The 24,498-nt window shown below is 40.2% G+C and overlaps 1 protein-coding gene and 1 pseudogene across 2 annotated transcripts; both read right to left on the reverse strand.

Annotated features, from left to right (window-relative positions):
- Positions 1-1,191: 1,191 nt before the first annotated feature.
- On the reverse strand, positions 1,192-2,571 carry LOC103715047 (putative carboxylesterase 17 pseudogene; annotated as a pseudogene). Its single transcript, XR_015974724.2, has one exon. The product of XR_015974724.2 is annotated as a putative carboxylesterase 17 pseudogene (transcript).
- An 8,059-nt stretch (positions 2,572-10,630) lies between these two features.
- On the reverse strand, positions 10,631-15,713 carry LOC149750945 (uncharacterized). Its single transcript, XM_089928468.1, has 2 exons — positions 15,456-15,713; positions 10,631-14,864 (listed from the first exon to the last, which is right to left on the reverse strand). The coding sequence occupies exon 2, from the start codon at positions 12,081-12,083 to the stop codon at positions 10,995-10,997; it is 1,089 nt and encodes a 362-aa protein (XP_089784594.1). The 5' UTR covers positions 12,084-14,864; positions 15,456-15,713; the 3' UTR covers positions 10,631-10,994.
- Between the last annotated feature and the right edge of the window lie 8,785 nt (positions 15,714-24,498).

The raw sequence follows: 24,498 nt of genomic DNA on the forward strand, positions 1-24,498 counted from the left end.
TCCGATCAACCGCGACAACTCCCTGACTCCGGTCTGATTCGGCCTTATTCTCTACTACGCCATTAATGAGCCAAATCGTGCTCAATTATAACGGAAGAGGACAAAACCCCTGTCACCTCCCAGGTAACATAACACCCTTCTATAAAAGGGAACCTGAGGGGAAGGAGGAGGGGGCCAACACGGACACAAATAAACAGCACAGACACAAAAGAGGAAAAACATCCCTCTCCTTGACTCCTCCCACATATTAGCCCCCTCTGACTTAAGCATCGGAGGGCCGGCGCCGGAAAGCCTGGCCACCGGCTTTTTTGCAGGACTCTCTCTCTCCAAGGAGGACGCCACCGGCCGGCGCGCCGTCACCCACTGTCCCGGCAGCGGAGCTCCTCCCCTCTGGTTTCGCGGCGGCCCCCGGGTCCAATTTCCAGCAACAATATATTTTGCCATTATCTCAAGTAAAGAGGTAATATCACATCTTAAGGTAAATAGAATCCTAAATTTTCAACTAATCATTTGACCTCCCAACAAATGCACTAAAAAACATTTGCATAAAACAACTATTGATGGATGGTGGTTTGAAGGGGACGTTGATGCGAGAGAAAACCAACGTAGATTTTTAAGTAGGCCTAACTTTTGCTCTAGAGGAAGAAAGAAAAACAAAAAATATACATCATAAAGGCTTTTCTCCTTGAATAACTCCTCTTATGTGTCCAAATAACTACCCTTAGAATCTAATTGTAACTCTTAAAAGTAACTCTTACAAGGATGAGACATGTTATTTGTTGAATGAAGTGCAGAAATGAGGAGTTAATAGTGGCATAAACTGATATTTGGACGACCATGTTATGAAGCCACAGATCAAATGGGTTCCTAGACCTGAACTATAGCAATCTGATGCTTGTGACAGATCTTTTCTCCAGAGTTCATGATGTATCTGTGTAACTAGGTGTATCAGTAAGGTTGAGAACCTGATAATCGAACCAGAAATGGATCTTAAACATAGGGTTTGGAATTGAAAAAATAAGCCTAATAAACTATCATGTCGGATTTGGATCTGAAATTGGATCCAAAGTCTTGCCTGCTATGTTTTGAATGTAGGCCAAAATATACTGGAAACTCGAACTAACTCAATCATATAATATATGCTTGTCTTCATATATAACATGATTAATATATCTTGTCATTTATTGGCAATTAAAAAACTAATTTTCATGTCTCGTTCCTTTTAAAAAGTGTCCATGGCCATGCTAGAGAGCATAGGTTATACAAGATAATAGGCAAGAGGAAAACCGCTGCTTAGAGTATTAATTAGCATTATACTACACAAGCAAGTTTTTCCAACCCATAATATTTGGCTGTGATACCTTCAAACATGGGAAGCCACTAACTAAAGTTGGTTTAGTCGACTGTATATAAAGGCCTTGATGCTGGTTATCAGCTCCTGGGTCCGGAGCTGTGACATTGGAGACTTGCTAAGAACTTGGAAGGCATGTCCTACTCCACCATAGACATCATATTCCACACTCCTGCCTGTCCTCTTCATGGCCTTGCAAAACTCCAGGTTCCTATCCCTCAGTATATCCATCTCCGAAATGCACACCAGCATCGGAGGAAGCCTCGGATCCTCCAGCTTTGGGAAGGATGGCGTGGCCAGAGGATTGCACCATGGGTGGTCCCTGTTGGATCCCAAGGGCAGCGCCAGCCTCCAGTAGCAATCTGATGCAGCCAAGCTGAGCGACGTCGACCTCACCGGCTGTGTCGTCGAGTTCTTCTCCGACGAGGTCCGTGCCTCTCCACCGAAGAATGGCTGGATCAGAATCACCCCCTTGAGCCATGCAGGCGCGCCGGCCAACCCCAATCGCGCCGCGGCATCGTGCGCAATGGCTCCGCCGGCGCTGTCGCCGCCGAGGAACATCTGAGAGAAGCTGCATTTGGTTTGCCACCAACTGAGCTCGTCGATGCAGTAGGTTGCGTGCTGCCTCACCCATTTGATAGCAGCGAGGCCGTCCTCGTAGGCTGCAGGGAGGCGGTTCTCGGGGGCAAGCCGGTAGCTTACCGACATGATGAGGCAGCTGGCCTGAGAAGAAAGCCTTGCCAGAAACTCATGGTAGCATCGCCATGCGGCGGAGCCAACGCAGAACCCACCGCCATGGAAGTATACGAGCAGTGGCAACTGGCCGCGGCGGTCGGGCACATAGAAACGAGCCCAGAGGCCGGTCGGGTGGTTGAAGGAGATGTCACGGCTTGCGACGTCCGGCTCAGGCGTCCATGTACATGGGACATCGGGCATCGCCGGGAGGCGCTCGACATGGCCGTCTTCGTAGACCTTAAGGAGGCCTTGGATCTCTTCGACGACGGCCGGTCCTTGGTGTGAATGGTTCCTGTCGGAGGCACCCATCCTCCTCCTCGTACGAAGAAATGAATGCCAAGGGAGAGGAGTTTCTCTCTCTTTGGAAGTCATTGCAGGGAAACTCGTAGGCTCTGTTATATATAGAGAAGCATAAGTATGGTGATACGGTGATACTGAGGCATAAATGGGGAATTCTCTAAGGGGATGGAGATAGGCTATTCCCTTTCATTCTTTTGATAACTGGTACTGGAATTGGGTTAGCAATGCTCAATCGTTTAACCCATTTAACTTGTTTCAATCTATTGCCGATCCAGCTAGATTACTTATTGGTTTGGATCTAGATTTTTAATATGTCACAACCCAAAATCTTATAAAAAAAAACTAGCTAAAAAGTATTATTTAAGTTTCTTAGCCTTATATAAATACTTAAGATCTACCCAATATATAGCCAATGTAAGAATAAACAGATGCCTATACGGTTCCTCACATACTCTTTTCTTCTGATTAAGCCATAGCGTCTTCGCTAGGCTAATAATCCAAATCAATTCTGACCCATGCAATCATGCGGAGTTGGGGTGCATGGAACATGCATTGAATTGCATCAATGGCACTTTAATTAATTTAACATCCCTCGAGGAATGGATGTTCTAAGTCACCTAAACGATGCAAAAACGCAGGACACGCACAAGTGGGAGTGGGTGCGATGGGGCTTTCGTCAATGTGAACACGCCGACCACATGGCTATTATTGAAATGCACGGCTTTGACCAAACAGTGCGCGCAGACTGCATGCTTGCGTCTCATTTCCTTTGTCAGCTAAGGTAATGGGCTTAGTTAGCTTCAGCCAGGGAATGATAGACATGGAACTTTCGTGGGGGAGTGGTTAAATGGGGAAGAGACTTCCCGGAAATACATTGAACTTAATCAACTTAAGGGAGGGTGGTCGAACTAAGTTTTCATTTGATTAGAGAGGTTCAAGTAGGATGGAGACTTCTCATACTTTGTCCAAAAGCAAAGCCATTATTAATGTTAGAGGTACAGATTCCTACCATCTAAGCATGGCCATTGACCTTGACAACCATTATCTTGCAGGTAAGATAGGACGTACGTAATTGGATGGGAAATATATTTCTTTTTTTGTTGCTTTGTGTGTGTGTGTGTGTGTGTGTGTGTGTGTGTGTGTGTGTGTGTGTGTGTGTGTTGGTTTGCAAGTTTGCTCGTTTCCTACACCCAGCCTTCACCATTTGGCACTCTATGTCCATTTGGCGTGTCATTGTGCTATGTCGGCATGATTTTTTTGTTGGGCTAAGTTAAAAATAGAGGGAGGCAATTAAGAAGATGCAGAATTGAATTCAACGCGCAATCTTGATCAAACAACAATCGGAAGGTGATCCGTGGTCCGATCAAGCTAAAATTTGGACAGTAGGCTCACAACACTGGTTCTTTAATCTGTACGGTATGATCGCCATTTGCAATGTTATAGCACAATCAGATTTTACAGAAACATGGATACTGTTCATGTGAGATCTTCTCAATCTTTCTATCTTATTATTGATGTTTGTCAAAAATATTATTCTTAAAATTATGTGGTGATATATGCTTCTAGTTTTAGCTAGAGAGAACAGATTGTAATACCCATTATTGGTTGATAGTGAAAGTTTTTGAGTGGACTACGGTCCCGTAGTTTTTACTCTCCACATTGGGAAGGTTTTCCATATAAAAATTCGGTGTTGCTTCTGTATTTTTGATAATTTGATCTGTTAGGTATTTGCGAATGCCTTGATATATATATTCAGTGGATTGGCTCTAGTGGTTTATTTCCTAACAAGTTTACACAAAGTAGGAGAGTTGTTGATTCTATTGTACTTTAATTATTTTGTTTGTTACCTCTCAATCCCAATAAGTAGTATCAGAGTGGGTTGTTGAATTGTTTCGTCTTGTATGAACAATGGAGACAAATACTGCTAGAATGATTAATTTGAATGATATTAATTATCATACATGGTAAGAAAAGATAGAAAATCTTCTCTATGTGAAAAGTTATCATCAACTGGTATTTTCTACTGTGAAACCCGATGATAAAACTGAAGAGGAGTGAAAATTGCTTCATCGACAAGTGTGTGGATGTATCAGGCAATGGGTAGATGACAATATTTTGAATCATATTAGTGGGGAGACACATGCACGTAGTTTATGGACTAAACTTGAATAGTTGTATGCTCGGAAAATTGGAAATAATAAATTGATCCTTATAAAGCAAATGATGTTCTTGAGGTATCAGGATGGAACTCCTATGATATATCATTTGAATACATTCCAGGGGATCATTAATCAGTTGGCCACAATGGGTATCAATTTTGATGATGAGGTACAAGGAATATGACTTCTAGGCACTGCCAAACTCGTGGGAGACAATGAGAACAACATTATCTAACTCAGCTCCGAATGGGGTTATCTCAATGGATTTAGCTAAGAGTAGGGTTCTGAACGAAGAGATGAGACGAAAATCACAGGGTTCCTCTTCACAGTCAGATATCTTAGTTACCGAGATGAGGGGGAGGAGTAAAATTAAGTAGAGATTTGAAGTATAGAGGTAAGACCAAAAGCAAGTCCAGTAAATTTGTTAATGTTGAGTATTATTATTGTGACGGAAAGGGACATATCAAGAAGTACTGTCGAAAGTTGAAGAGAGAAAACAAGCAAAACAAAGATACAGATAAGAAGAAAAATGATAATGATAAAGATCATATTTTCATTATCGAAAACTTTCTTATTGCTTGTGATGTTGATGTTGTTAATCTTGCATGCCATGAGATGAGCTGGGTAGTTGATAGTGGTGCTTCTATTCATGCCACATCGTGGAGGAATTTGTTTTCAACCTATATAGCTTGTGATTTTGGGGTTATAAAAATGGAAGATAGTGGCATAGACAAAGTTGTTGGTGTAGGCGATGTTTGTTTAGAAACTAACAATGGCACCAAGTTGGTTCTTAAAAATCTAAAACATATTTCCAACATTCGTTACAACCTACTTTCTACTGGTAGACTTGATGATGAAGGATTCTGCAACACTTTCTCTGATGGTAGATGGAAGCTCACTAAAGGAGCTTTGGCTGTGGCTATAGGTAAAAAGCACTCAACTTTATACTTGTTACAGACAGGGCTCTTCAGAACCAGTATCAATACGGTGGAGAATGAAGATACAGTTAAGTTATGGCACAAGAGACTATATCACATGAGTGAGAAAGGCTTATCGATGTTGGCCAAGAAAGGACTACTACCTAGAGTGAAGAGTACTCATATAAGAAATTGTGCTCACTGTTTAGCAGGTAAGCAGAACAAAGTTTCCTTCAAAGCATCCCCTCCTTCAGAAAACCAAATGCACTTGATCTGGTATATTCAGATGTTTGTGGTCCTATGAAGACAATAACACTTGGTGGTGCTTGTTATTTTGTGACATTCATTGATGGTCATTTAAGAAAGATATGGGTTTACACCTTGAAGACAAAGGATCATGTATTGGATGTTTTCAAACAGTTTCAGACCTCAGTTAAGAGAGAAATAGGACGAAAGTTCAAATGTATCCGAACAGATAATGGAGGAGAATACTCAGATCCATTTGATAATTATTGTAGAGAACGGAGTATTCGGCATCAAAAAATACCTCCGAAGACACCTCAGTTGAATGGTTTGGCAGAAAGAATGAATAGAACATTGGTGGAGAGAGTCAGATGTTTACTTTCACAAGCAGGGTTACCAAGATCCTTTGGGGTGAGGCTTTGAGTACAGTTGCACATGTGTTGAATCTCACACCTTGTGTTCTCTTACAGTTTGATGTGCCAAACAGAGTCTGGACAGGTAAAGATGTTTCTTATGATCATCTTCATGTCTTTGGATACAAGGCATTTGTGCACATTCCCAAAATTGAAAGGTCCAAACTTGATGCCAAAACTAGACAGTGCATATTTTTGGGGTATGGTCAGGATAATTTTGGGTACAAGTTTTATGATCCAGTCAACAAAAAGCTTATCAGAAGTCGTGATATCATGTTCATGGAAGATCAAATTATACAGGACATTAAGAAAGCAGATAAGACAGAGCCACAGTACAGTGATGACATGATAGACTTGGATCCGATTCTTATAGCACTAACACCAGCGCCAGAAATGCTGATGAGTTTCAGAATGACTAGTCAGATGCAGTTGATGTGAATGAAAATGTTCCCATACAGACTGAAGTAAATAATGATGCTGATAATCAGTTACAAGAGCCAAATATTCTAGCTCAACTTAGGAGGTCTAATAGAAACAGACAACCTTCCACATGGTATTCAACTAATAAATATGTGCTACTTACTGATGGGGGAGAACCTAAATATTATGAAAAAGCAATGGAAGACGAACACAAGAAAGAATGGATTGAGGCCATGAAGGATAAAATGAAGTCATTATATGAGAATCACACCTTTGAGTTAGCAAAGTTTCCTAAAGTCAAAATAGCTTTGAAGAATAGGTGGGTGTATAGAGTGAAGCAAGAAGAACACTCATCATATCCACGGTATAAAGCTAGATTGGTTGTCAAGGGATTCAGCCAAAGAAAGGGTATTGATTTTAATGAAATATTTGCTCCAATTGAGAAAATGTCATCTATTCGAGTTGTTCTCGGTTTAGCAACTAGTTTTGATCTAGAGATTGAGCAGATGGATGTCAAGATTGCTTTCCTTCATAGTAACTTAGAGGAAGAAATTTATATGGAGAAGTCAGAGGATTTCGAGGTAAAGAAAAAAGAGGATTATGTATGCAAATTAAAGAAAAGTCTTTATGATTTAAAGCAAGCACCGAGACAATGGTACAAAAAATTTGAGTCAGTTATGGAGGAGCAAGGTTACAAGGAGATAACTTCTGACCATTATGTTTTTATGCAGAAATTTGATGATGATGATTTTATTATTTTGTTGTTTTATGTTGATGACATGTTGATTGTTGGCAAGAATGCTTCTCAGATTGATAGGTTGAAGAAGCAATTAAATAAGTCTTTTGTTATGAAAGACTTGAGGTCAGCAAAACAGATCCTTGGCATAAGGATTAATCGATACAGAAATGCCAAGAAGTTGTTTATATCACAAGAAAAGTACATTGAGAAAGTGCTTCAAAAGTTCAATATGGACAAAGCTAAAGTGGTTAGTACTCCTCTTGCTACTCACTTTAAATTGAGCACTAAACAGAGTCCTTCTACAGATGAAGAGAAAAAAGACATGCAGAAAGTTTCAATTAAATAAGAAGTTTGATGTATGCAATGGTGTATATAAGACCAGATATGGCTCATGCAGTTGGCACAGTTAGTCGCTTTCTTTCAAATTCAGGAAGAGAGAATTGGAATGCGGTGAAGTAGTACATCCGGTTTGAACTTTTCTTTGGATATGAGAAACCCATGCTAGTTGGTTATACGGATGCAGATATGGCTGGAGATGTTGATACTCGCAGATCTACTTCAGGTTATCTAATTATCTTTGCAGGAGGAGTTGTGTCACGACCCCCGCCCCGTTCCCGGCGGGCCGCCGCGACGGTCCTAGGGTGCGGGTAGGCATAAGGCCACCAGCCACCGCGTAGAACCCTACTACCTATCAATCATCAATAGATCTTGAAAAATTTGGCATGATACATGCACAAAATGATCACTTTTCCTATAGTGACCTGTCAGGATTATCTCAATACATACAACACACTACCTGTCAGAGCAGCAATCACATAATCCGTCACATAATGAACCTGGACAATATATATCAATACATTATCTCAGGCATATAACTCATCTGTATAAAAATCTGGTTCCCATGCCATCCATGGTCAAACCCATATCCACAACAGGATCTATGACTGTAACTATGCACTATATACAATAGAAGGTTTATAATACACCAAAAGGTATAAACCTCTATTTACATTATACTATACTATACTATGGAGCGGCACAGCTAGCAGGCAACCACTAATCCTGCTCCTCTCTATACAATACCTTTCCTGCAATCAAAAACATCAAACTGGGGAGTGAGTATATAAATACTCAGTGAGTGGAGTAGAGAGTACTATGCACATGAGACAAAATATAATCATGGCTCGAGATGAAATCTCAAGAGCAATAACAAGATGAACATGATCTCAACATAGAGAATATGGAGTAAATCATCAATATCACCACAATCAATATCAACTCATCTGAAGCATATATGGAATAATCAAGTAAACATATATGCTACTCATGAATATGCTCAACATGTCATAGTACTGAATCATATAAATCAGGTGTCAATAGGCTGAATCATCAACAAGACAGCTATCGGGAGGTGGGTTTTACGCCCCAGGCGAACCAGCAACAACTCTCTACTGTCATATGCATACATCGAATATGACACCACACCAATATGTAAATCATCACTAGACAGCTGTCGGGAGGTGGGTTTTACGCCCCAGGCGAACCAGCAACAACTCCCTACTGTCACATGCATATGCAGGATAAGACACCATACCGATAACATAAATGCTAGACAGCTATCGGGAGGTGGGTTTTACGCCCCAGGCGAACCAGCAACAACTCCCTACTGTCACATGCATATGCAGGATAAGACACCACACTGATCATATAAATGCTGGCCAGTATCCAGAACAGAAATCCATCTCACATCTACATACTAAACGGCACCTCGCGGGAATTCTACATCCGCGGAAAGCCATACTGCACCTCGCGGGGTCTTACTATGCCCGGCGGCAAGCAGAATATAAGTCGTAGGACCGGCCGATCCTACGCCTAGGGCCGTGTCCCCCCCTAGGAAGGGACTGGGCTCCGCCCACCCAGAAGGCTACTATGTGCACAAAGGCCGATGTTCAACCCCATCGACTATAGGTGTCCTGCAGATACTGCCAAGCCATGCATAAATGCCATAATGCACCCTCCCAATACTCTACTAAAAAGGAGCATAATTAAGACTACCACTCACTCGACTCCGACCCAATCATAAACTAACATTAGGGTTGGGAGTGAGGGGTCAAGGGTGTGCAATGCAACTCAATATACCACTGAAATGGGCTCTACAAATCTTTGAAATAGAGGAAATGGAATCAATTTACAAAAGAAGTCATTTCACAATTCAAATCCAATTTCATTACTCATAAAGGAGTATAATCAAGCTACGACTCACAAGTCTTTAAAATAGAGGAAATGAAATCAATTTACAAAAGAAATCATTTCACAATTCGGAATCAATTTGATTACTCATCAACTCCTCGTAATTCCTCTCAATGTTCCCTCAAATGCATGTACAGAATAATCAAGCATGGAGAATCAAGATTATAGAGGAATCTACTACAATATCAATCAATATGCTCAAGTGGAATCAATTCACACTTGGCGACATTCATGAAAATGAATTAAGGATGCTCATAGTGCAAAGTACATGACTCCCACTCACCTGTCAATCTGGCACAGCCCTGATATGCCTCCAAAAATCTACAGCAGGCAGTGGGGAACTTCTTCCTCTTGTTCCCTAGCTTCTTGCCCAACTGTGACATGCATTTACAATACATTTAGTCTTGTATCAAGGTCATAATCTACGTGCCAATTATAATATAGGGAACTTTAATTGATTCAACTCCCCCGTTCCCTAAATCTTTTCTTTTCTTTCTCTTTTTCTTTTTCTATTAATTAACTCATCATTTATGTGTATTAGGGACTCCCTTGCACGAGTACAAGGTCTCCCTTAGCCTAATCTAGGCTTAATACCCTATTATGGCATGAAATCCCTTATTTTCCACCCGGATGAACAGTAACCCGAACTGACAGTGGGTTACTTCATCCCGGTTTTGATCCACTTTCAGGACTCCAAATTTGATGAAATTTTTATCTAACATTCTACACTCATAGAGGATTCCAAAGAGATAACATGCATCATCATCGGAGGCCGTTTGACCCCCTAAATAATTCGCCGAAGTTGGAACTTCGACACAGTTTTTCCGTAGTGCCGGAAAAATTTGTCAAAATCCGATTCTTCCTCTTTTAACCGCCTCTACAACCCTTATCCGACCCCTCTAGACTATATCCACCCTTTATATAGCCTAATGTCATCAAAAGACTAGATAGGGATGGATATTTACCTTTTTCTTTTTGGAAATCGAGGTCCTTGCGTAGAGGGGAAGGAGATCTACATTTTTCCCTTCAGCTGGAAGTGCAACCGGGATCCCTTTCCTCCTTGAATCCCCTTCCTCTTCTTCTTTCTTCTTCTTCTTCTTCTCTTTTTCTTTCTTTCTTTCCTCTGTTTCACGCCTGAGAACCCCCTCCCTCTTTCTCTCGGTTTGATTCCAAAAGCCAGCTCAAACCCTCCAATTAAATCACATCAAGACACTATTCACCCTTTGTTTAATATTATTAAATTCCCGTTTTGCCCCTAACACTTCAACATATCTACGGTTATGCCATTAACTTTTGATTCCTTCCAATTTTACCCCTTATATCAATTTTAAAGGACTATTCTATCCCTTTTTATATATAAAAAAAAAATTTGGGGTTATTACATCCTCCCCTCCTTATATAAAATTCGTCCTCGAATTTAAAAGAGTAAATTACCTGTTTACTCAAAGGGGTGAGTGTATTTGCTTTTCATATTCTGCTCGGTGTGGTATTGGAAATCAAATAAATTGGGAGTGTTTTACCTTCTATCTCTACCACATAGGTAGGATACACATACTTCGCTTCTATACTATCCCCTACAAATGTACTAATAGCTAAGGGAATATGCATTAATATCTTATCCTTAGCTAACTTTTTAGCAAAATAAAGGGACACAAATGAATGGGTAGCTCCAGAATTAAATAATACTCTAGCTTTAATCTTATCAATGAGGAGCATACCTGTCACAGCTACATTTAATGCCTGTGCCTCTTGTGGATTTACCGTGAACACCCTTCCTTGCCCTCTACCTACTGGAGCTAATGGCTGAGATGGTCCAACACTCTGCTGTGACGCTGGTGTCTGACCTCTGCCTCTGCCTACAGGCCCCCTACTACTAGGCCTGTCCATCTGCACAGAAGGGTAGGATGCCAAAGGCACAAACTGCTGGGTGGCACCCTGCGGGCATTCTCTGACAAAATGACCCGGCTGTCCACATCTGTAGCACACTCCCTGACCCATTCTGCATCTGCCAGGGTGCTGCTTCCCACATATGCTACATACTGGCCATGATTGGAACCTAGATTCAGTTCTGGCCATAGTGACTGGAGGACGAGGTATTGATGGTAGAAAAGTATCTTGTGATTGACCTCTTTCCCTCCATTTCCTCTTACGTGGGGCAGGTGGAGCTGAGCGTACAGACTGCTCCATCGGGCCCTCCGAGAGATCTACTCCCTCAGATCTATCTCTACTGCTTTGCCCTTTCCCCATACTCATTTTCCTCTGTTCTCTTTCAGCTCTTTCCTCTTTGTTTCTGGTCTCCCACTGTTTTGCTTTATCAATCAGCCTAGATAAGGTGGGGACCTCTACTGCCAGTACTGCATTATAAAGCGGGGAAATCAGACCCCGCCTGAATCTTTCTATCCTGGCAGCTTCAGTGGGGATGATGTAAGGAGCATACTTCCCCAATCTAGTGAACTCACGAGCGTACTCAGATACGCTCATTCCGGGCATCTGCTTCAGCCTCTCAAACTGAAGAGCCTGATTCTGCCTCTCAGCTGGAGACAAGAACTCAGCCATCACTGCTTGCCTGAACTCTTCCCAGGTTGGAGGATTCCTACTGTACAATCTGTCCTCCACGTGCCTCTGGTACCGGCCCCAGGCATCTTACTTCATTGTAAGCCCTACAAGTTCTATAGCTCTTGCATCAGAACAGGGCAGTCTCTGTATCATCTTTTCAGTCTCCTCCAGAAATCTCTGAGGATCTTCACCTTCTTCCCCCTTAAACTCCGGGGTTCTGAGCCTAAGAAATTCCTGTACAGTAATCCCCTCATCATCTAGAGCCCGCCTGGCCAAACTTCTTGGCACAACTATAGGAGGTGGGATGGATACTACTGACGGGGCAGGAGATTTCCCCCGAGCAATCTGCTCCCTCAGAGCCTGATTCTCTGCCAGTAACTGTTCCATCAATGCATCTCTATTTCCTACCTCCCCTTGATCATCAACTCTCCGCCTGTCTGCAGGAGGAGATTTTTCTCTTTGGGGCTCGATATGTGTGGAACCCGCATCCAATGCTATATCTGGCTCCATCCTCCTTCCAGGACGAGCAGATCCTCTCCTTGGAGGTATTCTTTATATGTCTCTAAAAGAGTTAAAAAGAGAGGGCAGTCGTTACACACTGAGTCATAATATATTTTACTGAATTGTAAATGACTCATAAATTAACATACAGAAAAACCTTATGCTCCATAGTATAATCCTATACTTAATCCTGACTCACTCTATTGCTCTGACAGGACTCTTCTTAACCTTTGCTCTGATACCAAGCTTTGTCACGACCCCCGCCCCGTTCCCGGCGGGCCGCCGCGACGGTCCTAGGGTGCGGGTAGGCATAAGGCCACCAGCCACCGCGTAGAACCCTACTACCTATCAATCATCAATAGATCTTGAAAAATTTGGCATGATACATGCACAAAATGATCACTTTTCCTATAGTGACCTGTCAGGATTATCTCAATACATACAACACACTACCTGTCAGAGCAGCAATCACATAATCCGTCACATAATGAACCTGGACAATATATATCAATACATTATCTCAAGCATATAACTCATCTGTATAAAAATCTGGTTCCCATGCCATCCATGGTCAAACCCATATCCACAACAGGATCTATGACTGTAACTATGCACTATATACAATAGAAGGTTTATAATACACCAAAAGGTATAAACCTCTATTTACATTATACTATACTATACTATGGAGCGGCACAGCTAGCAGGCAACCACTAATCCTGCTCCTCTCTATACAATACCTTTCCTGCAATCAAAAACATCAAACTGGGGAGTGAGTATATAAATACTCAGTGAGTGGAGTAGAGAGTACTATGCACATGAGACAAAATATAATCATGGCTCGAGATGAAATCTCAAGAGCAATAACAAGATGAACATGATCTCAACATAGAGAATATGGAGTAAATCATCAATATCACCACAATCAATATCAACTCATCTGAAGCATATATGGAATAATCAAGTAAACATATATGCTACTCATGAATATGCTCAACATGTCATAGTACTGAATCATATAAATCAGGTGTCAATAGGCTGAATCATCAACAAGACAGCTATCGGGAGGTGGGTTTTACGCTCCAGGCGAACCAGCAACAACTCTCTACTGTCATATGCATACATCGAATATGACACCACACCAATATGTAAATCATCACTAGACAGCTGTCGGGAGGTGGGTTTTACGCCCCAGGCGAACCAGCAACAACTCCCTACTGTCACATGCATATGCAGGATAAGACACCATACCGATAACATAAATGCTAGACAGCTATCGGGAGGTGGGTTTTACGCCCCAGGCGAACCAGCAACAACTCCCTACTGTCACATGCATATGCAGGATAAGACACCACACTGATCATATAAATGCTGGCCAGTATCCAGAACAGAAATCCATCTCACATCTACATACTAAACGGCACCTCGCGGGAATTCTACATCCGCGGAAAGCCATACTGCACCTCGCGGGGTCTTACTATGCCCGGCGGCAAGCAGAATATAAGTCGTAGGACCGGCCGATCCTACGCCTAGGGCCGTGTCCCCCCTAGGAAGGGACTGGGCTCCGCCCACCCAGAAGGCTACTATGTGCACAAAGGCCGATGTTCAACCCCATCGACTATAGGTGTCCTGCAGATACTGCCAAGCCATGCATAAATGCCATAATGCACCCTCCCAATACTCTACTAAAAAGGAGCATAATTAAGACTACCACTCACTCGACTCCGACCCAATCATAAACTAACATTAGGGTTGGGAGTGAGGGGTCAAGGGTGTGCAATGCAACTCAATATACCACTGAAATGGGCTCTACAAATCTTTGAAATAGAGAAAATGGAATCAATTTACAAAAGAAGTCATTTCACAATTCAGATCCAATTTCATTACTCATAAAGGAGTATAATCAAGCTACGACTCACAAGTCTTTAAAATAGAGGAAATGAAATCAATTTACAAAAGAAATCATTTCACAATTCGGAATCAATTTGATTACTCATCAACTCCTCGTAATTCCTCTCAATGTTCCCTCAAATGCATGTACAGAATAATCAAGCATGGAGAATCAAGATTATAGAGGAATCTACTACAATATCAATCAATATGCTCAAGTGGAATCAATTCACACTTGGCGACATTCATGAAAATGAATTAAGGATGCTCATAGTGCAAAGTACATGACTCCCACTCACCTGTCAATCTGGCACAGCCCTGATATGCCTCCAAAAATCTACAGCAGGCAGTGGGGAACTTCTTCCTCTTGTTCCCTAGCTTCTTGCCCAACTGTGACATGCATTTACAATACATTTAGTCTTGTATCAAGGTCATAATCTACGTGCCAATTATAATATAGGGAACTTTAATTGATTCAACTCCCCCGTTCCCTAAATCTTTTCTTTTCTTTCTCTTTTTCTTTTTCTATTAATTAACTCATCATTTATGTGTATTAGGGACTCCCTTGCACGAGTACAAGGTCTCCCTTAGCCTAATCTAGGCTTAATACCCTATTATGGCATGAAATCCCTTATTTTCCACCCGGATGAACAGTAACCCGAACTGACAGTGGGTTACTTCATCCCGGTTTTGATCCACTTTCAGGACTCCAAATTTGATGAAATTTTTACCTAACATTCTACACTCATAGAGGATTCCAAAGAGATAACATGCATCATCATCGGAGGCCGTTTGACCCCCTAAATAATTCGTCGAAGTTGGAACTTCGACACAGTTTTTCCTTAGTGCCGGAAAAATTTGTCAAAATCCGATTCTTCCTCTTTTAACCGCCTCTACAACCCTTATCCGACCCCTCTAGACTATATCCACCCTTTGTATAGCCTAATGTCATCAAAAGACTAGATAGGGATGGATATTTACCTTTTTCTTTTTGGAAATCGAGGTCCTTGCGTAGAGGGGAAGGAGATCTACATTTTTCCCTTCAGCTGGAAGTGCAACCGGGATCCCTTTCCTCCTTGAATCCCCTTCCTCTTCTTCTTTCTTCTTCTTCTTCTTCTCTTTTTCTTTCTTTCTTTCCTCTGTTTCACGCCTGAGAACCCCCTCCCTCTTTCTCTCGGTTTGATTCCAAAAGCCAGCTCAAACCCTCCAATTAAATCACATCAAGACACTATTCACCCTTTGTTTAATATTATTAAATTTCCGTTTTGCCCCTAACACTTCAACATATCTACGGTTATGCCATTAACTTTTGATTCCTTCCAATTTTACCCCTTATATCAATTTTAAAGGACTATTCTATCCCTTTTTATATATAAAAAAAAAAATTTGGGGTTATTACAAGTTGTGGCATGGCAGTCAAAGTTACAAAAGTGTATTGCAATTTCTACCACTAAAGAAGAGTTCATTGCAGCAATAGAATCATGTAAAGAGTTGCTATAGTTGAGAAAATATATTGAGAAGCTTGGTTTCAAGCAAGAGCACCATGTATTATATTGTGATAACCAGAGCGCTATCCACCTTGCTAAAAACTCTACCTTTCATTCAAGATTGAAGCATATTGATGTGAGATACCATTGTGTTGCCCAAGGTGACAAACCAAGAGGGGGGGTGAATTGGGTTTTCTAAATTTTTAATCCCTTAATCAATTTGATAGATGAATGAGTAATTTAGTTAATACTAATTAAGTGTGTGTAGTGAAGTTAGTAAGACACTCAAAGCAAGCACACAAGAAATATAGTGGTTCGGTACTCTCCTAAGCACCTACATCCACTCCCCAAGCGTCCCTTTGGGAATTCACTATAATCCCACAGATTACAGTTGGATTATTTTTCGGGCTCACAATCCAAAAACCTTTACACTTTGGTTTTTCGGGATCACCAAAAACCTATATTGGTTTTACGGGCTCACCAACAACCTGCACTATTGGTTTTATGGGCTCACCAACCAACCTTACAAGAGATTTAAAAAGGAAAGAAGTTTGAAGCTCCTAAATGAGCAAATATAACAAATATGAACTCAAAGAAGAGATGAGAGATAGTTATCGCTTTGGGATGCTCTTCTCTTCTTTGCTCAGATTACTCCACTTCACAATGGGTTGGTGGAGCTGTTGAATGCACTTTCAAATTGCTCAACCACCTTCTTTTGGGATTTGAATGAAGCAACTTGATGAAGAATGCTAGGGCTTGCTTTAGCTTGAATGTACTATGGATTTCTTGCAAAAAGGATCTTTTCCTCTGATGAATAGTGTCTCTTAAATACCTCCAAACCTCTATTAGTCACTCCCCATTCGTTAGATTTGAAATACTTACCGTTGGAAGCTCAAAAAGTACTTCTGCAGAACTAGCCGTTATGCTCCTGCCCGTGCTGGGGTCGACCCAACCTTTCCTGGGGTCGACTCAAGTTACTGTTTATCAGCCTTGGGGTCGACTCAACCTTCTAGGGGTCGACTCAAGCTTCTCTAGGGTCGACCCTGCTACAGTGGGATCGGCCTTCTCAGAAACCACAGAAATCTTGTTTTTTCGGCATTTTTACTAGGGTCGACGCATACTTTCTTGGGGTCGATCCGTGCTACAGTGGGGTCGACTCAAGTTCCATTGGGGTCGACCTTCTCAGGGATTCTAGAGATATGATTTTGGAACACTTATCCTGGGGTCGGCTCATGATTTTTTGGGGTCGGCTCCACTGGGGTCGGCTCAAGTCTTCCTGGGGTCGGCTCAAGGAAACTTGAGGTCGACCTTCTCAGTAAAATCCAGAAGGTTGTTTTCTTGGATGCTTTGAGTTGGGGTCGGCTCATGGAAACTTGGGGTCGGCTCCTCTCTTGGGGTTGACTTAAGAAAACTTGGGGTCGGTTCCACTTACTATTCATCTAAGCCATTTTTTCAAGGATGTGCCAGATGGTTCCAAAATGTGCCAGAGTCGACTCCACTTCTTCTGGGGTCGACTCAACTCACAATTTCCTGCATCTTAAGGTTAGATTGATTCATATAATTAATGGAACATATTTCAAGTAATTTTGAGTATATGCCACGGTAGAACTTCATACCCTTAATAATAAAAATTACTATTTTGCCCTTAAGTATATATTTTACTTGAAACTTTGCTGAATTAGATTTAAAAGCTCTCTAACATTTTTATCTCGTTGTTAATCATTGAGAGTCGTCTTGATCTCATTCTTTTAATATATCAAGAGTGTGGTATTCATTAGTGGTGTATTAAGTTAAGCTATATTATTAATTTGATATTCCCTCAATTGTTGTGTTAATCATCGAAATAACACACTATCATCCTCACATTGAATTCGAGATGTTCTGAGTTCTAAGTTGTTGGAAGTTGAGAAAATTCATACAGATGATAATAGTTCTGATATGTTGACGAAGTCTCTACCAAGAAAAAAGCTTGAGGCATATCGATGGATCGCCGGGATGGTGAATCCCTCCACATAGTCAAGAAGGGAAGATTTGTTGGGTTATCCCTCTTATGTTGGAGGAGACTCAGGCCAACAAATGTGGGCTAAGTTAATTATTTTTAGCCCATTTTGGTTAGACTATTTTTGGCCCAAAATGAAAGGTTTATTGGGGCAACGTTTTATGTTGAGAAGGCAAGGTATGTGAGCCGTCTTCCATGAGTTAAAAATAGAGGGAGGCAGCAGAGAAGATGCAGAATTGATATTCAGCATATAGTCTTGATCAAACAATGATCGGAAGGTGATCTGTGGTCCGATGGAGCTGAAATTTGGACAGCAGGCTCATAACATTGGTTCTTCAATCTATACGGTGTGATCGCCATTTGCAATCTTCTAGCACAATCAGATTTTGCAGAAACATGGCTGTTATTTATGTGAGATCTTCTCAATCTTTTTCTCTTATTATTGATGTTTGTCAAGAATATTATTCTTAAAATTATATAGTGATGTATGCTTCTAGTTTTAGCTAGAGAGAATAGATTGTAATACCTATTATTGGTTGATAGTGGAAGTTTTCGGGTGGACTATGGTCCCATGGTTTTTACTCTCCACATTGGGGAGGTTTTCCACATAAAAATTCGTTGTTGCTTCTGTATTTTTGATAATTTGATCTATTAGGTATTTGTGAATGCCTTAATATATATATTCAGTGGATTGGCTCTATTTGTTTGTTTCCTAACAAGTTTATACCAAGTTGGAGAGTTATTCATTTCGTTGTACTTTAATTGTCTTGTTTGTTGTTACCTCCCAATCCCAGCAATTTTAACATGATTTAAGATCATGGGGATTACTAAAAACCTGAGTATTTCTTCCCTATCCCTCTCTATCTCTCTCTTGGAAACTGAAAACAAAGTTCAGCCATCTGTGTTTGCAATAAAAAATAGACTGCTAACTAATCTAGAATTTCCTATGAACTCTTCAACCACTTCACACTAATTTAAACATGATTCTTGTTCAATACTTGTGTAGGAAGTTTATGAGACCAAAGGAGTTGCGTGTTTGCAAACTCACTGCTTTAACTCGGAGTCGGAACTTGGCTAAATTGAATTTGATAATGCAAGATCCGAAATGGATTTTTATGGATCAAAATGGCCAAAATCACTAGATTAAGTCCATAGGATTTTAATGAACCAGTAGATTGGTTGAGTTATCGAGGTTGGTAGATTGGCTCTGCTCCATATTTCTGTTTATATTGCCTGAATTGCTGTATTGGGACTTAGACATTTCGATAACAATGCTATGTGATCCTAATATGCAGATGGAGGTGAAAAGAATCTGATCCAAAGTAAAGAATACTCCCCTTAAGCTTGTGGATGACTAATGAAGTTGAACATTGCAGTGGATGAATTTCATACCAGTTCAATTTTTGTGCTAATTTTTTCATGGAATGCTCTTGTTTTCCTTTCTGTCAGCATGGTAGATCTGCTTTAGTTGAATATGATGAAAGTTCTATTTAGCTGCATGATATTTTTTTGGAAGTCAACTATGATTGGAGCATATTCTGTTCTTGTTGTTGTTCAAATGTTAAGTTTTAACTTCACAACTTTGAAGCTTTTTGCTTAATCATTTTTACTCTCTCTTCATTCTACTTCGTCCCCTTCGATGTACAATCCTTTTTCTCAGTAACATTTTGGTGGCCTTGTCTTTTTTGGCCTCCCTTATCATCAAAAACCAAAAAAAAGAATCTATTTATATTGCATGCTATATAAATTAATACTCTTTTTTTCTATTTTTCAAAGAATATACAACTCATCACATCATTTATTATATTCTTACCTTTTAAGAAACTTTCATTTTTATTTTTTCAAGTCATTCCCATGGGAAGGCACTTGGACCAATAATACCAACATTCATGGAAGATATATTACATTGGACCCTTTGCAATGGCCATGTTTATCGACACCTATATGTGATAGACATGATATGCTCCAAAAAAATATCTCCATGCGATGTTCCAGATATATAAATTGTAGTTATGTGTCACATATGTTGTTTTTCTAGTATGGGTGTGGCTATTTTAAGCCCAAGTTCATAAAGCATCTATCATGGAGAATTTGTTAGGTGCTCACTTAAATTTCACTTGATTCTCTTGAATAGTGGTTTCATGTTGGAACATAGACTGATGTTTGGTAATGCTTTAGTCTCAAATGTTAGCAATGTTCGCAATATGCTTCAATGATAATTAGGATAACTGGTCAGCACCTAGTTTAATTGTTCTAAACCCAGTTTTCCGACATTTTCCTTTAGTTTTAGCTGTCATGCTGATCCTGTTCATATGTCAATATCTTTTCATTTAAGTCTATGGTTGATGAAAATTTAAGAAAGCTAAAGAATGGAAATGAAAGTGAAAGAAAATCCACCTCCATTTTCATATCCTTTCCCTCACTTTGGTGACAGCTAAATAAAGCATGAAAGCCTTCGCATCAAAGCAGATATTTTTTTTTTTGCTTAGGAAAAGGAGGGGGGGAGAAGAATTAACCCCACCCGCATAGCAGCCCCACTGGGCTCCCCTTCCACCAGAAAAATGTTTGATGCAGGTAAACAATACACTCATACCCTCCCCAACCCGTGGTTACTCACGTGTGAATACGTCACCCCAGCACCACCTTAGTACCAGCAGATCAGAAGCGCTCCCATCGAGCGCGTTCAGACGGGGGGCATCCGATCCCCACATTTAATCGACGCCCATGCGTTTCGAACTTGAACCACGCCGGTGGAAACAAAGCCTCGTTCCATGTGTGCTACCACCTTGGTGGTCATCAAAGCAAATATTGCACATCAAATGTCATAATATGATATCATTTTACTAAAGCATTTTTGATATCATAAAATGATTAGGATGGCAAGGCCCACTAGGGTAGTTGGCTCATCCCAAACACGTGCCAATGATATAATAATTTTTTACATTTTTGAGGCACGTGGTGGGCTAGACACCAATCTTGGACCGTGATTTATGTATCAAATTATTCAAATCCTGTTAGCTTTATGGGTGGAAAGGAGCCCCAAAGTGCATGCACTGACTTGGGAACTTCAGAAATCTAAGAAAAGATGTAGTGATTGGCACGCATGGTCCGCAACATACTTACATGAAGGCTTTTGTTAATTGATGGAAGTTGGCATGCCCAACTATAAATGTTATCTATATATATATATATATATATATATGAAGATATGCTATTGAAAAATCGTTGTTTAGCCATATTTAATGGGTCTAGATAAGCTTAGCCAAGATTTTCGCATGCCAAGGCGCATAAATAGGTCAAGTTGGGCTAGAGGTTTGTTTGATCAAAATTGCCAATATCAATTTTTAAATCTAGTTTGACTATTAGGTTGGTACAGATTGACCCACCAGCACGAACCAGCATATGATCGATAGCCGCACATCTCATAAAATTGGCCCCACAAAGCATGTAAGGCTTGCCTGAATTTCTCAATTTACAAACAAATATGCATCAATGTAGGCAATGGTAGAAGATAGAGCATATGAAAAACTCCATCGTATTGATCTTATAAATCAAGCTAAATTTAATTAGAAAGAGTCCTTGTCTCCAAATTGCAAAGTATTTTCTCATTCGATTTTACATAATATTTCAACTAGAAGGAGATCATTGTCTCAAAATTACTCAGCCCATAACCATGCCCGATCTACTCCTTGGTATCAAATAAGAAGATAAGAAAAGGGAATAAGCTAACAATCTAGTAAGTTACCTCTACACCTCTTGTTAAATCAAGCATATATATAAATAAAAAGAATATTCCAATAAGTACCAAATATAATAATAAATTACAATAAAAACTAATTTGGCAAATTTTCAAGAAAGAAATTCACAACTAGGCTAGCATATGGATGATAAAAAATTTACAAATTCACCTTTCAAAACTCTGGCATAAAAACTAGCAATTACAGTCACGATTAGCCAAGCAATAAGGTTTGAAAAAAACTAGCTTCAGAAATCACACTATATCAATAATTTGTGTATGTCACTGATCAGCCCTAACTAACTACGCTCAAAAGGAACTTGTTTTAAATCACTTGAACATATCAGCAATTAGCTCTGACTAATTAGATCAAAAAATAAACTAGTTTCTGGACACATGTGGCCAACGATAAACTTTGTTGACTGAATCTGAATCATAGTCAAACTAAAGAGTAAATATTTAATTTTGAGACCTACACATTTTCATACTTCTCATGCCTTATATGCAATCAATTTATTAGAGACATAGCATCTGCTTGCTTGCTAGTGAATTTCATTCTTCTTTTTCTTTTTGATTCGGCATCACCTAGGCAGTAGAACTACCAAAAATCTGTCTTTTTTAAAAAAAATTTAATTAAACTTATATGAATTGTTTATAGGTTAATCGGGCACAGTTTTGTTTAGACGACGTGTAGGTAAATGGCCATCCTAGAGCTGCTAACCAATACAGCCAAAATGGTAGGAATGACCAAAGGAAGATGCCAAGCATTACCTTGATCAATACAACCCAACTATAATCGTCGTTATTTATGCAGCTTTAATCTGGGAGTAGTTTAATCCTGTAGTGCTTTTTTTATTTTTTTTGCTTAGAAAAAAAAGAAAGAGGGGGGTGAGGAGAACCTCACCTGCGTAGCAACCCCCACTCGTGGTAAAGCCCCACCAGCATGGCAGCCCTATCCCCGTGTGAGTATGTCATACCAGCACCACCTAAGTAACGGCAGACCAAATAGCGACTTCACCGGACAAACCGAACGGGGGGCATCCGATCTCCGCATTTAATCGATGCCCGCATTTTGAACCTAGGCCATTCCGGTGAAATCAAAGTTCCGTTCCCACCGTGCTACCATCTCGGTGGTTTGTAGTGCTTTAGTAAGCAAGCAATTATGAGGAGTTTGAACCATCACATCTCATCCCACTAGCACCAACGAGCTCGTGGCAGACGGTCATGCATCCTGCAATGTGTGACCCATAAGATATGCAAGACCTAAGAAAAATCCCATATAGTTTCAGTCTAGCTAAACTAAGACACTTAGAATTTCTTAAAATGATAAATATTCACAATATGAGATCCAATAATAACCAAAGTCGGCTACTGTGAGGACCCGTGCGGGCGTGTGTTTAGTCCCACATCAGTTATTTGCTGGGTAGATCTTGGGTATTTATACAGGATCAATGAACCCAAATAATACCTTCCGACTAGCCATTTTTGGTGAGGTCCTGGGTTGTTACAAATGGTATCAGAGCCGACCCGGCCCATAGCCTATGTGGACTAGGGGACACTGCAGCATGGATCTATTGAGGCTGACTACGGGCCAATCGTGGTGTTTGTGATTAGATTTGAACCCTTAGCCTGACGAGGACGTCAGGACTTGAACGGGGGGAGTATGTGAGGACCCGTGCGGGCGTGTGTTTATTCCCACATCAGTTATTTGCTGGGTAGATCTTGGGTATTTATACAGGATCAATGAACCCAAATAATACCTTCCGGCTAGCCATTTTGGATGAGGTCCTGGGTTGTTACAGCTACATAGCATTTTATTTTATATAAAAAGAACGTCCTTAGGTCCTAATTCTCTTGCTCAGCCCCATGGTCCCATCCACACTCAGCATCTAAAAAGGACGAGAAATCAAAAGCGAGCTAATAACCTAGTAACTTCTCTTTACCTCTTGTTAGATCAAGCATATTATGAATTAAATATCAATTTTTATAATATAAAATTTTCAATTATAAAAGCATGCTGATGAATACACGAGATAAAGTATGCTCATCAATAGAAATTTCAAATTATTAATGCATCTAATCAAAAAATAAATTTCTAAATCTATATAGATAAACCATCCACTCTCTCTCCTAGTTTTTATGCCTATAGGCACAATTGTTCTGTGGCAAGCTTTGGAAGAGACTAGCTTTTAACTACAACATGCCCCATCAATCATCAAATATCAATAATTATCCTACTGGAGGCCTGAAAGGAGATTAGCTCTGAAACTACATAGAAAATATTTTTGTAACAGCATATGCCAGTGATCGCTCCACTGGTATGGTTTGAAAGAAAAATATCTTCTAACTATGATATGCCCTCAATCAGAATATATCAGTAATTGCCTCCAGAGCGAAGAAGGCTAGATCTGAACCATGATTTCATAGTCAAACTAGAGAATAAAGCAAGACAAGTGAATAAATCAACAAGTGTTTCGATGCAGTAATAATTCAGTACATGCCCAAATAAATCATTTTATGCTTGATGCGATATTTTAAAATTTATTTTTTATATAGAGCATATACAATATCTAATATAAATATGCATAAATTATATTCATAATTAAATTATATTCATAATTTTATTTTCCTTCCAGATTACCAATGGATGCAGTGAGCTTTTAAGCCCCTGTTGTAGAGAAAAATTAGAGGTTTAGCTAGCTCAAAAAATCTGAAGCCAGTCGGTTTCCTCTATATCTTTTGAACTTGGCGGGGGTGACTAGCTCAAAATTTTGGTGAATTCTTATCGCCTCAAACTTTTGA

This window comes from Phoenix dactylifera, chromosome 18 (assembly GCF_051530095.1).
Source record: "Phoenix dactylifera cultivar Ajwa chromosome 18, Ajwa_hap1_PhDact_Kaust_v1.1, whole genome shotgun sequence".
Classification (NCBI taxonomy): domain Eukaryota; kingdom Viridiplantae; phylum Streptophyta; class Magnoliopsida; order Arecales; family Arecaceae; genus Phoenix; species Phoenix dactylifera.